Source organism: Aethalodelphis obliquidens, unplaced genomic scaffold, assembly GCF_003676395.1.
Source record: "Aethalodelphis obliquidens isolate GAN/ISIS:26980383/991018 unplaced genomic scaffold, ASM367639v1 scaffold8, whole genome shotgun sequence".
Lineage (NCBI taxonomy): Eukaryota > Metazoa > Chordata > Mammalia > Artiodactyla > Delphinidae > Aethalodelphis > Aethalodelphis obliquidens.
Genome location: NW_020837952.1, coordinates 46,075,479 through 46,092,137, shown reverse-complemented (window position 1 = coordinate 46,092,137; position 16,659 = coordinate 46,075,479). Strand labels below are relative to the sequence as shown.

Here is a 16,659-nt window from a genome sequence, read left to right as displayed (position 1 = left end):
ACTTTGTCACAGCTTACCCTTCCGCCTCCTCGTGTCCTCAAGTCCATTCTCTAGTAGGTCTGTGTCTTTATTCCCGTCTTACCCGTAGGTTCTTCATGACATTTTTTTTTCTTAAATTCCATATATATGTGTTAGCATACGGTATTTGTCTTTCTCTTTCTGACTTACTTCACTCTGTATGACAGACTCTAGGTCTATCCACCTTATTACAAATAGCTCAATTTCGTTTCTTTTTATGGCTGAGTAATATTCCATTGTATATATGTGCCACATCTTCTTTATCCATTCATCCGATGATGGACACTTAGGTTGTTTCCATCTCTGGGCTATTGTAAATAGAGCTGCAATGAACATTGTGGTACATGACTCTTTTTGAATTATGGTTTTCTCAGGGTATATGCCCAGTAGTGGGATTGCTGGGTCGTATGGTAGTTCTATTTGTAGTTTTTTAAGGAACCTCCATACTGTTCTCCATAGTGGCTGTATCAATTTACATTCCCACCAACAGTGCAAGAGGGTTCCCTTTTCTCCACACCCTCTCCAGCATTTATTGTTTGTAGATTTTTTGATGATGGCCATTCTGACTGGTGTGAGATGATATCTCATTGTAGTTTTGATTTGCATTTCTCTAATAATTAATGATGTTGAGCATTCTTCCATGTGTTTGTTGGCAGTCTGCCTGTCTTCGTTGGAGAAATGTCTATTTAGGTCTTCTGCCCATTTTTGGATTGGGTTGTTTGTTTTTTTGATATTGAGCTGCATGAGCTGCTTGTAAATTTTGGAGATAAACCCTTTGTCAGTTGCTTCATTTGCAAATATTTTCTCCCATTCTGAGGGCTGTCTTTTGGTCTTGTTTATGGTTTCCTTTGCTGTGCAAAAGCTTTGAAGTGTCATTAGGTCCCATTTGTTTATTTTTGTTTTTATTTCCATTTCTCTAGGAGGTGGGTCAAAAAGGATCTTGCTGTGATTTATGTCATAGAGTGTTCTGCCTATGTTTTCCTCTAAGAGTTTGATAGTTTCCTCTCCCTGCAAAAACTAGAGGTGAAGTCAGAGCATTTGGATGCCGGTCCCATCTTCCTGGGTAGGATGCAACCCAGTCCCATGGGGCCCTGGGGATGGCCAGTGTCATACAAGGAGAAGCTTTACATCCCCTTTGACGAGTCAGTGTCGGGCCGTTCTGCCCCGGGAGCAAAACATCTCCAAAAATACTGTTTCTAAGAAAAGCTGGCCACCCTTGACCCCGTACCTGGTATGGGCCCTGTCGGGTGTTTTCTCCTCTTCCCCAGCTGCCTCCTCCTTCCCTGTCTCATGTCCCATCTGTTGGCCACGTGCCTGGCTCACAGGGAACAGTGCGGGAAGAGGCCAGTCCTCAGATATGGCCTGTTCCCTCTCTTTATCCTCTTGTCTCCTCAGAGGCAGTCAGGGCTGGACTTAAAACTCCTCTGGAATTCATTGTCTTTACAGATCCAGCCCATGTCTTTGGGTCCCTGGGCTCTCCATGTCATGCATTTTATCATAAAACTATAATTTATCAGGTACACAGTCCCCCTGACGAGGAGGCCAGGCTCTCTCTGTTCCTTCCTGTGGCTTCTCATCAGATCCCGGGAACTCACGGGCCAATGTCAAGAGTAAACCCTCCAGGGTGCTTCCCTGCAGCCTCTGGGCCTCACAGGGCCTGGCCCCGCCATGAGGAGTGGCTGGGGTGTCCTCCCCGAAAGAATCCTCCGTTCCTTGTGGTCCCCTGGTGTTCAGGATGACCTCCCCCTGACCCCCTGCCCTGGCAGCGTGCGCTGACATTGGACCCAGCAACTCACTTCAGGGCCTCCAAAACAGCCACTTGGAGAAACAAGGCCAAGGAAGATTGTTCCTGAAAGGCAGGGTAAAGGGCATTTGCCTTTCAGCTCGCTCGTGAAGCGGGACCGTGAAATGGGGTAGCTGACCTTCTTTCTTCTGCCAGCAGTCTCCCGCCTTCTCTCCTTCCCTTCTTCCTTCCACAAACATTTATTAAGCGAATGACATTCACAGCTAGCATTTCTTACACATGGACTGTATGTCAGGCACTGTGCTAAATGTTTTATCCACATTTTCAAAATTTAAATGTTAGAACCATCCTGGGAGGATTGTATTTTCTCATTTTCAGAGGAGAAATCTCAGATGAAGAGGGCTGTGTGGCCTCACGTGTATGTGAACTGTGTCCCAAGCCGCGTAGAGGAAAGGGGGTGGAAATGATTCATAAGACATGGTTCCTGCCCTCCAGGGGCCTTCAGTCTCGGGGTAGAGCAGGGAGGGGTGCCCACTCTTCCCAAGGGATGCCGGAGGGGGCTGGGATACAGCTTGGCAGGCGGAATTCAACTGGGTCTGTGGGATTCCCATTTCTAAAACGGACTCTCCTTTCTCTGACCATCTCCCAGCCTCTGTGCTCCTGTTCATGTCATTTCCTTTCTCTGGGACACTTTTCCTTATCCTCTCACTTCTTTCCCTGCTGGCAAACCTCTCTTCATCTTTTAAGGCCCAACTCATATATCTAGGTTTCCGTAAAGCCTTCCCCCTACTTCTTTCCCCAGGCCAAGCTTTTCACACTGATGCTGCAGAACTGTGCGCACTGTGTTTTATACTTTGAACACAGAGCATCAGATCAAAATAAATTCACTACCTCATGGGACTTCTACAAGGGTCATGAACATGATTCTCAAATTGCAGTCTTTGAAAAGAAATTCATGATCAAAGGGAGAAAGGCTGTACCCTAGAACCTCATTTTAAGCATTTACAAGTCCCATTATCTCATTAGAGGCTTTGGAAAATCCTGTAAAAATGACACCCATTCAACCAATGCCCCTTAAGTTTATTTACCCATGGAACCCCTTTTTCATGGAATACTATGCAATATTATCTTAAATGGTAAGTGTTCCATGGGACACAGCTTGGGTGATATTTGGTTAAATCATAACACACAAAGTACATGATTAAACACCAGGTTTAATGAGTCAGACAGCATACAGTATCAGTTCTAAGTTCACTATCAGTTCTAACGTTCAGTCCAGTTGGGGGACTGGCATGGTTAGGGAGGACTTTGGGAAAGAGGGAGATCTGATGAGCCCTCTAGTAACAAGGTCAATAGGGCCAACTGTTGATCAAACAACCCCCAAATCTCTATGGATTAACCCAATAAAAGTTCATTTCCAGTGTTGGTCAATAGGGAAATTGCTTCATGCAGTCTTGACAGAGACCAAGTCTCCTTCCATCTAATGACAGAACCCTCATCCGGGTCCTGGAAGCTGCCTCCATTCTCCCAGGCATGGAAGAAGAAAGTAAAAATTATGCCTGGGAGGTTTTTATGATCCAGGATTCAAGGTGACTCACTTAGCTTCACTCGAATTCCACCGACTGCAGCTCAGTCACAGGGCTGCTACTTCCTGCAAAGGAGGCTGGGAACAGTGGTTTAGCAATGTTCTCTGAAAGTAAGGGGGCTCAGATCTTGGGGAGCACAAGGAACCTCTGCCACACAGACCCAAACCCCAGAGCTCCCTCCTCCAGTTTCCCTGGCACCTGCTGAAGATCTGCACAAGGGGAGGCTTTCTGGTGGAGAAAATATTAGCTAATAAACTGCTTTTCTGGGTCTCTTTCTACTTCTTGATCTAAATCTCTCAAACTGCTCTGCAATCTTTCAAGGCGTGGATATTGATTTTCCCTACTCTCCAGAAAGAGCCTCGCTCATCCCCAAGAGCAGGTCTTTCCAGTACGTCTCTCCTTCCCTCTTCCTTTGCCCATCCATCCTTCTCCACCCGAGAGTCCTGTCAAAGTCTGTTCTAAGGATTAGTCAGCTAGCTGAGTCATCAAAGACTTCCTTTAAAAAAAAATTATTTATTTATTTGGCTGCGCTGAGTCTTAGCTGTGGCACAAGGGCTCTTAGTTGAGGCATGCATGCGGGATCTAGTTCCCTGACCAGGTATCGAACCCAGGCCCCCTGCATTGGGAGCATGGAGTCTTAACCGCTGGACCAGTGGGGAAGTCCCTCATCAAAGACTTCTTGCACTTCTACTAAGCTGCTCTGTCAAAAGCATAATTTTTAAAGAGATACAGGTAGAGACTGAACATCTGTCTAAAATCCATTGACCTGGTTAGTAAGGGAAACAAGATGACAAGGATGGTGCAAAGGAAGATACAAGAGACCAAAGCATATATATGGTCATTGAAAAGTAGGACGCCAGAATGAAACTGAAAAGGTGAATACACATGATTAACGTCCTATAAAACAATAAGCCATCACCATGAGTGTTTTCTATTGGAAAGAAGTCATTTGCAACTTGATCACAAAATAAATGTTTTGCAACTTACCAATCTTCTATAAGTCAACATCTAACTTTGAAGAGTTTGGGCCTTACTAAGTAGTCAATTGCACATCAAACAAATACACCTGCCCCTAGAGCATACAGTGAGCTTGTTAGCCAGTGATCTAATAGGACTTTGAAAAAGCACACAGTAATTTTTTTTGCCTAAGTTTTGCGCAATTTTTCTTAACAGTTCCTACTCAGGAGTATGCTAAGTACGCTTTGCCCTGAAAATCCAGTGATAAGTAAGGTAAACAGATTCCTGAGTTTAGTAATTATTAACAAATATAATGATTGAAAGGAGAAACACTCAATTTGCCGAGGGAACTTATTGTAGAGGGAAACTAATAAACTTCAGGACAATCAAGGTAGGTTCCTAAAAGCTGAAACCAAGTTGGAAAGACCAAGTAGTAGCTTGTTAGTCTGAGACAGTGTGAAAGAGTGTTCCAATCACAGGGAACAGCATGTGTGAAGGCCTTAACATGGGAAAAAGCATAGTGTGTTCAAAGAATTCAAATAAGACTGATTTGGATAAATTTGGAGACGTAGTATACAGGCAATTGTAGTTGGAAACATAGGCAGGGCCAAATCACGTACAACCTTGTGCACAATGTTAAGGATTTTGGACTTTATCCTAAAAGTGGTAAGAAGCCATTGAAAGTTTGTAGAGCAGAGAGAGACCCTACCAGGTTGGTATGTTGTAAGTCTCCTTGGGCTGAAGTGAGGGAGAGGGTTATGAGGAACAGACAAAGAAAGGCCACTTGGAAAGTATTTGTAGTAGTCCAGGAGAGAAATGATGGGGGCCTGAATCAAAGTGTAACAGTGAGGGCTTCCCTGGTGGCGCAGTGGTTGAGAGTCCACCTGCCGATGCAAGGGACACGGGTTCATGCCCCGGTCCGGGAAGATCCCACATGCTGCGGAGCGGCTGGGCCTGTGAGCCATGGCCACTGAGCCTGCGCGTCTGGAGCCTGTGCTCTGCAACGGGAGAGGCTGCGACGGTGAGAGGCCTGCGTGCCGCAAAAAAAATAAAAATTAAAAAAAAAAAGTGTAGCAGTGAGATTAAAGTAAAAAGGATAAACTCAAGATATTTGAAAGGAAAAATGGACAAAAATTATCAAATGTGAAGAGGAGAGAGGTAAAACAATTCCCAGATTACTGACTTGGGAAGTCAGGTATCAGAATCTTTTCCAGGACAGTCTTCTTGGCCTTATTGGTGGTGACCATGGCCAGCCATGCAGAGTGGGCAAGAGGAGGGGTTGTGGTCAGCGCCGTCCTTATCTATTGACTTGCAAGTCTTTGGTGAGTGTCTATGGCGTGGCGATGGCAGGTACTTAAAAAATACGACTTAGAACTTCTTGTCTCCTGTGTACCATCCTTCCTCCAGTTGGTGTGGGACTGATAGAATGCAGAAAGACTCTCACTACTGCCCTAGATGCAAAATAAATCGCAAGGTAAGAATTCGGCAGGTGCTCTTTTAAAAGCCCAGGGATGGGTGACGGGACTGAGTGAGCCATTCCAGAGTACATCCTTTTCATATTCTGAGCCAGACTTCTCAGCTTGTGGATTTCCCACCATTGTGCACAAATGCATCATTTTTTCACTGTCTCCTTTGTACTCGGAATTTTACTTGATACCCTGCTTACATTACCTAATCTAATCCACCCGACACTGCGAGATAACTACCGTTACTAGTTTCATTTTACTGATGAAGAAACTAGGGCTCTGAGAGGTGAACTAACCATCAGGCCATGCTCCTAGGGATTGAATGAGTGAGTAATCCAACCCAGCGTGTTCAACTTCAGTAGTCTAAAGATGGCATTTCTGAGGTTTAATCTCCGCCATGATATCAAGAAATGATAAAGATCTCAGTCTAGAAGAATACTCACTCGGAAGACTTTTCCATATGGTTACTGTCTCCCCAAAATCCCCGCTGAAGCAAAAGCACAGACTTCGACACCACAAGTAACACAAATGCTGAGATTAAGGAAAGTGATTGCATGTGGACCGCAGGTGATGTTACCACTTCGCACCCTGTAGAATTCTCTCCCCTTTCTCCCATCCATTTCTACTCTCTTCCCCTCCCCCTCCCCACTCCTTCACCAACAATATATTTTCCTGTCAAAACATACTTGGTTACATGCAGTGCGACCAAAATTGCTGCTATTAGCTTAATTGAGACAGGGTGGTTAGTCATCACCAACTGTAGCTTAATTCAGAGTGTATTCCACATGTCTGCGGAGGCCCGTGGTCACCTGGCAGCCCAGAGGATGCAAGACCCAGTCCCTGAGAGATGGACCCCAGACTTTCGCTGCTAACTGAGAGAGCAAAAGTCTGTGCCGCCTAGTTGGCAGGGTCCCTTCGCAGGCTGATAATGAACTTCTTAGAAACTTGAGCTGGCAAAGGACCACGGTTAGAAACCTTCCCATATAGAAAATCTTTGTATTATATTATATTTGGATGCGTTGATATAGCCCAATGTATGAATCTGCTGTCACCTCCCATAATAATCTGAGATGGATTTTTAATATTATTTTACTTTTCTTCTATTTATAAAAGGAGTAGGGATAAATTAGGAGGTTGGGATTAACATCTACATACTACTATATATTGAATAGATAACCAACAAGGACCTACTGGATAGCACAGGGAACTATAATCAATACTTTGTCATAACCTATAAGGGAAAAGACTGAAAAAGATATATATGTATATGTATGTATAACAACCACTGTGCTATATACCTGAAACTAACATGATATTATAAATCAATTATACTTCAAATAAATAAAGTGAAACAATAAAATAAACTCAAACTGTAAAAAGGAAAAAGAAATCCACACTCACAGTAGAAAAATTCAAAAGCCTAAACAGTACAGAAGAATAAAACAGTTCCCATTTTCATACCTTTTGTTGGATTTGGTTGTATTTATTCCATCATTTCATTTTTATGCTATTTATATAATCCCTCTGACACAGTTGATACCTACTGGATATATAATTTTATATTAAGCTTTTTTTTTTCACTGATGGAAAAGTCTTTAAACTGCCTAGACAAAGTACATTGAAGATTAAAGATAAATGGGAAGAGAAATTACCATGGGCATCCCATTCTGGAGACAGTATAATGAAGTGGAAATCCACTGGGTAAGGGAATTCTTCGCTTGTCTCCCTAGTTACCCGTCTCAGCCCTCAAACCTCAACTTACCACCTGGCTAGGACCAGAAAACCCAAGTGGAGGTACAGGTTCTGCAGTTTAGGGACCCTGGGCAATTGGCTCTACGGGCTTCACTTTCTTCATGTCTAGATCAAAATACAAATATAGATATTCTCCAAGGCACCTCACAAGCGCAAAAGTCTATGCTTTGTACTTAGGGGCTAGAGAAGGCCATGACTGTTAAATAAGACTTGTAGGTGAGGATGACTGTAAAGGTCAAGCATTAATGATTGACAAACATTAACGTTATATTCTGAGTCCTAAGTATGGAGATGTGTTCTTCATTTAGCCCAGTAGACAGGTTCCTAAAAGGGTGTGTTAGAGCTGCTTGGAAATCAAAGGATAGTGCCCAATCTTCTTACTATAACATCCCACAGCAACTTACCTTCACCCAGTAGAACTGGGCCCAGCACAGTTTTAAGTTTTCAGATTCCTAAGCTTTTCTGTTTATTCAAAACCATTCAGTGCTTAAGAGAAAACACTCTAGTTATACTTTGTAATGACCATGTCCTGGAATCTTTTCTAAATTGAATAATCACTTAATTTATCTGGGATTTAGTTTTAGAACAAAAAAACGAAACAGTATGGTAATTTTACTTTACTTTTCCAGTGTGAAACGTTTACATTTCTCTGTTTCTCAAAATATATCCTGGGAAACAAAATAGGGAACTCCTTTCTTCCCTCCCTCCCTCCCTTTGTTTATTCCTCCCTCCCCCTTATGCTTTTCTTCCTTTCCTCTTTCAGCAAGTGTTTGTAGTTCTTTCTGTGTGCCAGACTCTATGCCATGGATTGTCAGGTGAAATTACATTATATACATGAACCCCTGGGTTTTTGGAATTATTGGTCGAGCTGGATTTTAAAAAAACAAAAAAATAACCAACCAACCAATCAAACAAACGAAAAAAACAATATCTGAAAGTCAGGGAGTATTTATGCTTTAAAAAAAGTCTTTACATATTACTCTCCGCGACATTAGCCTTTGTTTTTGATTCACTAATGTCTTGGTTTGGAGGGATGGTGGGACAGAGAAATTTCAAGCTAAAGTGATGGACGGCATGGTTTATTGGTAAATGCTTGGAGGGAACAAAGCAAAGTTCTACAGTGGTGACACCAGTGTCTTGTCTTACTAAAACTCAGATCACAATCAATTTTGGGGGGAAAATGACCTTTTTTCTAGCTTTATTGAAATATAATTGACACAACATCGTGTAAGCTTGATGCTGATTTAATACATGTATATATTGTGAAATGATTACCATAATAAGGTCAGTTAACAACTCTATCACTTCTCATAATTACTGTTTTTTTCCTGTGGTGAAAACATTTAAGATTTACTCTCTTAGCAATTTTCAAGTATATAAAACACTATTGTTAACTATAATTGTCGTGCTGTACATTAGATCCAGAACTTATTCATCTTGTAACTGGAGGTTTGACCCCTTAACCAACATCTCTCCCTGTTTATCCCACTCTCCATCCTCTGGCAACCACCAATCTACTCTCTGTCTATGAATTTGGCTTTTTTGGATTCCACGTATAAGTGAGATCATACAGTATTTGTCTTTCTCTGTCTGACTTATTTCACTTAGTAAAATGTCCTCAAGTTCCATCCGTGTTGTCAGAAGGTTTCCCTTCTTTTTTATGGATGAATAATATCCCATTATTTGTATATACCACGTTTTCTTTATCCATTTATCTGTCAGTGAACACTTAGGTTGTTTATTATGTCTTGACTATTTGAATGAGGCTTCAATAACATAGAGGTGCAGATATCTCTCCAAGGAAGTGATTTTATTTCCTTTGGATATATACCTAGAAGTGATATTGCCGGATCATATGGTAGTTCTATTTTCAATTTTTTGAGGAACCTCCATATTGTTTCCCAAAGTAGCTGTACCAGTTTACATACCCACCAATAGTGCACAAAGGTTTCCTTTTCTCCACATTCTTGCCAACACTTATCTCTCGTCTTTTCGATAATAGGTATTCTAACAAGTATGAGATGATAGCTCATTGTGATTTTGATTTGCATTTTACTGATGATTAGTGATGTTGAGCATCTTTTCATGTACCTGTTGGCCATTTGTATGTCTCCTCTGCCTATTTCTAAATCAGATTATTTGATTTTTTTTCTATTGAGTTGTATGAGTTCCTTATATACTTTGGATATTAACTCCTTATCTGGTATGGTTTGCAAATATTTTCTCCCATTTTATAGGTTGCCTTTTCATTTTGTTAGTTGTTTCTTTTGTTGTGCAGAAACTTTTTTGTTTGATGTAGTCCCACTTATTTACTTTTGTTTTTGTTGCTTGTGCTTTTGGTGTCATATCCAAAAATTCATTCCCTAGACCAATGTCAAGGAGCAATCTAGAGAAAGAAGAACAAAGCTGGAGGAATCACATGTCCTGATTTCAAACTATATTACAAAGCTATAGTAATCAAAACAGCATGGTACTGGCATAAAAGCAAACAGACTAATAGAACAGGATCAAGAGCCTAGATATGAACTCATGCACATACAGTCAACTAATATTTGACAAGGGAGCCAAGAATACTCAATGGAGAAAAGAATAGTCTCTTCAGTAAATGATGTTGGGAAAACTGGATATTAACATGCAAAAGAATGAAATTAGACCCCTATCTTACACCACTCACAAAAAATGAATTTGAAATGCATTAAAGACTTAAATGTAAGACCTGAAACAATAAAACTCTAAGAAGACAATATAAGGAAAATGTCCTTTTAACCAATTGGGATCATGTCCATCTCAGGGATGTGACCTCCCCCCACACCCCCAACACTGAAAGACACACTTGGCCTCTTTTCACTCAGAAGTGTGGTGCTTGCCAATTGCTGAGGAAAGGCTGCCTGCAGGTCAGCCTCAGAGGAGAAATTATTATCATCCTTTCTATGTACTGAGGCAGAATCTCAGTGAGTTGAGCCCCTGCCAAGTTGTAAAGGTTGACATTTACTGAAGTGAAGTGAAAAGAGCAAGAACTGGGTGATTCAAATCCTGGCTTCAACTTCACCGGACTGCACTTCTCTGAGCCAGTGTGTATTCTGGAAAGAAAGGGATAATCATACTGGTCTACCTTACACATTTGTTGTGAGAGTTATAAATAAAATAAGTTCGTAGCACGCGTAGACTAGTACATAATAGACACTCAATAAATGGCATTTTTTTCTAAATTGCAATAGCAGTAAGCATGTACTTGTTTGTCTCTCAAGAAGTCAGGAGGCAGTGCTAGACACATGCCATTGGTCAGGAATTTAGCAGCTATTGTATATCTTCTTCATAGACGCTCATCCTAATAACTCTGCCGAGTTTAGCAAGTTTACAAGTTAGAATGCTGTAGATCAGATATCTTTAAAACCTGGACACTGTTTGCACTTTGGAATCCCAAGGCAGAGGCTCACACTGAGTTGAAAGCATTGCTAGTAATGCGTCACTCACGATATTTAGTGGGAGAGCTTACCCTCAGTTTAACTGAGACTTTATTTTCAGAGTATAATCAGGGGAAGGAGAGATGCACTCTCAGAGCTCAAGGACCCCCACTCAAAACATGCATAGATATGCCAGGTCTCTCCCACGAAAGCCTGGAGAAATCAAGTATCTCCTTTCTTCCTAGGGCTTTAAAGATCCTGTGTACCGAGCAAGACGGAAGGAATTTGCTGACATTGCCTACAACTATCGACAGTAAGTCTGCTCTTCAGGGTGGGAGGTGGAGCAGGGGGTGGGGGGCATGCCGGCCTCTCCCTCGCCCAAAGGGAAACTACCGGTGTAGAGAATCTCCCCTGTGTGTGTATGTATATGTGTGTGTGTGTGTGTGTGTGTGTTTAAACCCTCCCTTGAATAACACACATTTTAAAAAATGGACCGCAACTCAAAACAAAATTACCCTCTGTGCCAGGGCCCAGCTCTCTCCCAGGCTTTGTTGTGTAATTACGCAGGGATGTCTGAAGTAATTATAAAAGGCCTCGGTCCTGAGTAAAATAGCCTCTGGTATTCTCCACATTGAACGGGAAGCTGGCAAAAGAGAATCTTTTACATTCAAGAGGGAGTTGGCTGCTTTACTGAAATAGTGAAGCATTGGAGGTTTCAGGAGAGCCAAGCCTCAGGGTTCGACTTTCATCTGATCTGACCCAGATGTGAAGGGCAATTTTAGGATGAGTTTATTTTTTTCTATCTGGGGTTCTGTGCTCCTCCTCTACCAGATTTCAGTCAAAGGAAAATGCAAATGTCAAATATGTTATTTGGGAAGAGAACCACATTGCTATTTTGAGTCCTCAGAAACTACAGAAACGCTCCCATGAGAAACTCAGTGTTTTGGGACCTGAGCTCCCTTCCTGAGTTAAGAGTGTGAGAAAAGACATGCCCAAGAAGAAAGGAACAGGTTGTTCAGAACACTGAGGTGATGGTATTTTAGCAGCTTTGCTAGAATATGAGGGAGATAAAGGAGATGCTAGGGCTCTGTATACTGAATAAAAGCCTACCTTCCAAAGGGAAAGACTTCCAGAGAAAATGAGAAAATTCCTTTCTCTGAATGAGTCCTGGTAGTAGAAAGATCCAGAACAGTGCAGGCCTTGTTCATATCTAGACCCAGCTGGGCCTTGGCTTGTGGCAAGCAGGAATCACAGAACATGGTACCTCTCTCCCCTGTCCCCACCGTGGCCCCAGCATGGACAGGTAGACACCATCAAATCAGGTACAGACAAGAGTCCTTCTTGAGATAGTCAGTAATAATAGGTCGTATTTACCATCTCCTTGCTATGTCTGGGGCTTTGCTAAATGCTTAGTTTACATTATTTCATTTAGTTTTAATAATAACTCCCCATTTTTCAGGTGGAAAAACTAAAGCTTAAAAAAGATTAAGTAACTTGCCAAAGTTATAGAACTAGTAGGTGGCATAGTCTGGTTTTGAACGCAGGCTTGTTTAACTGCAAAGTTGTTCTCAACCACTTCCCTGAGTGTCTGGGGATCTCTGAGTCAGGAGACCACACTTCTCCACATAATCCAGGAGCTGCTTATGAGATACATTCACTCCTTCTTGGCTGTTGGGATTTGAAGGGAAAACCTCAAATCCACCTCCTTTCCATAAAAATGTTACACCTGACGAAGAAGTATGGAATTGGTTGAATGCCTCATGATTCTGGATGGTCATCAGATAAGTTAAACTGGTTTTTGAAAACTATTCATAGACGGCTGGTACTCAGAGGAATACCAGAGATCTTCCAGTCAATTTTCTACCTTGTATAGATGAATCCCAAATGGTTAAGTGATGTACTCAAGGTCATATATCTCATTAGGGACTGAACTTGTCCTCCAATTCAAAGCCTATTTCCAGCCTCATCTCAGCTCATCTCTTTTGAAATTTTGATGCTATTTACTACCCCTTCCTTCTTTGCAATTGTCTTTTATCTCGGTATCTGGTACAATCGATTCTCATTCTTTCAAGATTACTCGCTTAAATTTATTTGAGACCCCCAGACTCGGGGCACTTTCACACTCATTCCCAGACATGCACAGAGCAGGGAAAAATGTGAGTCCCCTGCCACATTTGTTGAACTTTTGTTCTTTTTGTCGGTAATTTTGCTGTTTAAAATGGCGCTCCAGCGTAGTGCTGAAGTGCTGGCTAGTGTTCCTAAGTACAGGACGGCTCTGACGTGCTTAATGGGGAGAATGTGTTAGATACGCTTCCTTCAGGCCTGAGTTGTTGTAGTGCTGTTGGCTGTGAGTTCAGTGTGAATCTATCAACAAATACGTTAACCAAGGTGTCTTTAACCAGAAGCACACACAAGACAAGGGATTATCAGTTGTGTCCTGCATTTCCCGCTGGAGCTATGGTTCAGTGCTCACTCAGAGTTCATGGTGACTTTATGGAACAGAACTGCCGCCAATAAGGAGAATCAGCTCTACTGTGCTCTCTGCTGGTTTCCCTCCTTCCTCTTTGAGGCTTCTTCTCAGTCTCCTCTGGCCTCCTCCTCCCACCCCAGAAACTGTCATGCCTTTCAGGACTCAGCTTTGACCCTCTTCCTTGGGCTCTACCACCCTCCATGCCAACAGCCCCGCATTCTGGTCTCTAGCGCCTTCCCAGTCATCCTACCACATGGGGCTCAAACTCCTGCCCCTTGAGTCCTAGAATCACAGGATCAGTTGATACAATGTGTTTACTGTGTTCCAGGACCCATGCCAAGAGCAAGACAAACAGACTCTGTGTCTTCTGGGGGATCATTGAGAAAGACAGACAATAACAAAAAGAACAATAAATGCAATAGGTATGACTAAAGTCAAAACGCAAGTGTCATGAGGCCACATAATTAGGAACTTTAATGAAGACCAGGGGAATTGGTTAGAGGAAGTGATATTTAGACTGAGAATTGAAGATTGAGTAGGAGTTTGTCAGCTGAAGAGAATGAGGATAGTGGATGAGAGGGCAGGTCTGGTTAGAAACAGGGCTTTTGTTTTATTAGTAGATGTATCAGTATATATTTAGGGCCAGAGCTGAATTACTGGAGACAGTAAGGAAGCAGCTAAACCCTGCTCCTGTTTGCCACCCTCTTCTAGGCCCATCTACCATGCGATGCTTTGACTCTCCTCCAGAAGAATATATAACAAAAGTCTTAAAACATCACTTTGAAGAGGCACTGATTACTGTTGTGTTTTGTGGGCACCAAATTATTTGTCCTGGTAATAATTCCATGTGTGGGGACTTGGTGTAAAATAAGACTGAGTGAGGAAGGCTATGCCAGGTGCTGGAGTACCTTGAATGCCATCTTTGGTTGGTGGAATAATTCAAAAGCAGTGTCTTCTCCTTAAAACATGTTTGTTTGTTTTTTTTGGAAGAGGGATGCTAATTGGCTTAACTAGAAATCCTTTTATTTCAAGCCAAATTGATACTCTTCCCAAAATATCTTAGTTTATTTTAGTTAATGAGATCATAGTTTTAAAAAATTAATTGACGATATATTCAAAGACTGAGGATCTTGTAGAATCTCAGGACTCTTGGTAGAAGAAGATGGAAAAAATGTGCTGAGTTCAATTCCTAAGTAGACCATGGAAGCTGGTGTGTGTGTGTGTGTGTGTGTGTGTGTGTGTGTGTGTGTATAAAACTAAATTCTGAAGTATTTACTATATCCAGACAGCATTTCACACATTGCTTACTTGATTATCACTACAATGTTACTAGGTAGGTTTGATTATCCTTATTTTGAAAAAAATATATAGATACAGGTACAGATATAGATATAGATATCAGAGAGTGGCAATAACTTGCCCAAGGTCTGACACAGCTGGGAAGCTGCAGAGTTACAGCTCAGATTCTCCTGCCTCTTCCCAGGAAAGCAGGGGCCCCTGGGCCACTCACATCTAGGCTGGGATGAGCTGCCCCAGGAGGCAGGTAAAGAGCACAGAGCTGTCACTGCCCCAGACTGTAAGGATGGGTGCTGTCAGGCTGAATATGCAGGAAGTCTGAGTCAGAACCTCAAACAGGCAAGTGCAGGTGAAAGGAGGGCTCCAGGGTGAACCCTCACCTCCTTGGGTCTTTATTCAAATGGCACCTTCTCCGCCAGGTCTTCTCCAATGTCCCAAGTAAGACTGAAACCCCTCCCTAACACTCCCCATAGGGACCTTTGCTCTTCTTTTTCTCCCTTACACTTTTCACCATCTAACAGAATTGTGTGGATTTTCTGTCTCCCCCCCCACTAGAAATGTGGGCTCTACATGGCAGGGATGTTTGTTTTTTGTTGTGGTAAAAATATTTAACATGAGATCTAGTTTCTTAACAAAAATTTAAGCATACAATACAATAATATTAACTATAGACAATATTGTACAGCAAATCTCTAGAAATTAATCATCTTGCATAACTGAAATTTAATACCTGTTGAACCACAGCCTTCTGTTTTTCCCTCCCCACAGCCTCTGGCAACCTCCATTCAACTCTCTGCTTCTGTGTGTTTGACTCTTTTATGTACCTCATGTAAGTGGAATCATGCAGTATTTGTCCTTTAGTGACTGGCTAGATTCATTTAGCATAATATCCTCAAAGTTCATCCATGTGTTTGCATGCGGCAGGATTTCCTTCTTTTTTAGTGCTGAGTAACATTCCATTGTAGGTGGTAGGGATTTTTGACTGTTTTGTTCACTGCTATATTCCCAGAGCATCATGAGTGTTCAATAAATATTTGTTGAATGAATAAATGAATGCATGAACCTAAGAGACCATACGATAGTAAAGATTCAAAGTGGTAAGTCAGAGATGGAGCTGGGAATTGTGCCGAGAACCACCTAGAAGGCAGCTGCAGCAGGTTTGGATTATGTTACCGGGGTGGGGGTTAGGCTTTAAAATTTTATGTAAGAATACGCTAAATGGACTATAGGGATTTATATCTTTCAGCTGCAAGTCACCTCAAACAAAAAGGAGGCTTTTCTTGGCTCGTATAAGTGAAAAGTTTAAGGGAAGTAGTTGAGGCACAGGTGGGTCTGGGACTCAGCGTCTCATTCTCTCTCCCTTCCCCTGAAGGTGTCCTCTGTAGTGGCCTTGCTCAGAGGCACTGGCCTCCTGTCTCTTGGAGGTGGACCCCAGCACTGCCAGGCTGACACCACAGCCCAACCAGAGATTCTGCCTCTTTTCAACACAATCAACAAAAGTTCTCTCATTGAGTCTCATTGGCTCTCATCAGGACATGGGCCCATCTCTCAGCCAGTCACTGTGGCCAGGGAAATGAGACACTCTAATTGACTGGGCCCGGTCACATGCCCACCTCTGAAGGTAGGAGTGGTGGAGTCTCCTCTTACCTGAACCTGCAGACTGAGATGGGAGAAGGGTGCTTTACTGGAAGAATGGGAATGGATATTGAACCCCTGGCACGGTAAATGTCAACCAGAGGGACAGCTCGGTGCCTAGGACGTTACTAACTCTTGAAAATTTGTTGCAGAAATAGCAGATACCTTTCTTTCTAAATGAGAATCCATTATCATGATAATTACCAACTATCCAATGGTATTATTGTCAGCACCAGTGTTACGTACTTTATACATAGCATTTCTTTTCTTTTTAATTTAAATTTTTTTTAACATCTTTATTGTATACATAGCATTTCAGTTAACTCTCTTC

The 16,659-nt window shown here is 42.1% G+C and overlaps 1 protein-coding gene across 1 annotated transcript in view; it reads left to right on the top strand.

Annotated features, from left to right (window-relative positions):
• Positions 1 to 16,659, top strand: part of PAH (phenylalanine hydroxylase) — a 71,431-nt gene that overhangs the window by 39,005 nt on the left and 15,767 nt on the right. Inside the window, exon 5 of the mRNA XM_027106011.1 lies at positions 11,173 to 11,240. Coding sequence (XP_026961812.1) covers positions 11,173 to 11,240 — 68 coding nt within the window. The remainder of the gene's footprint in view (positions 1 to 11,172; positions 11,241 to 16,659) is intronic.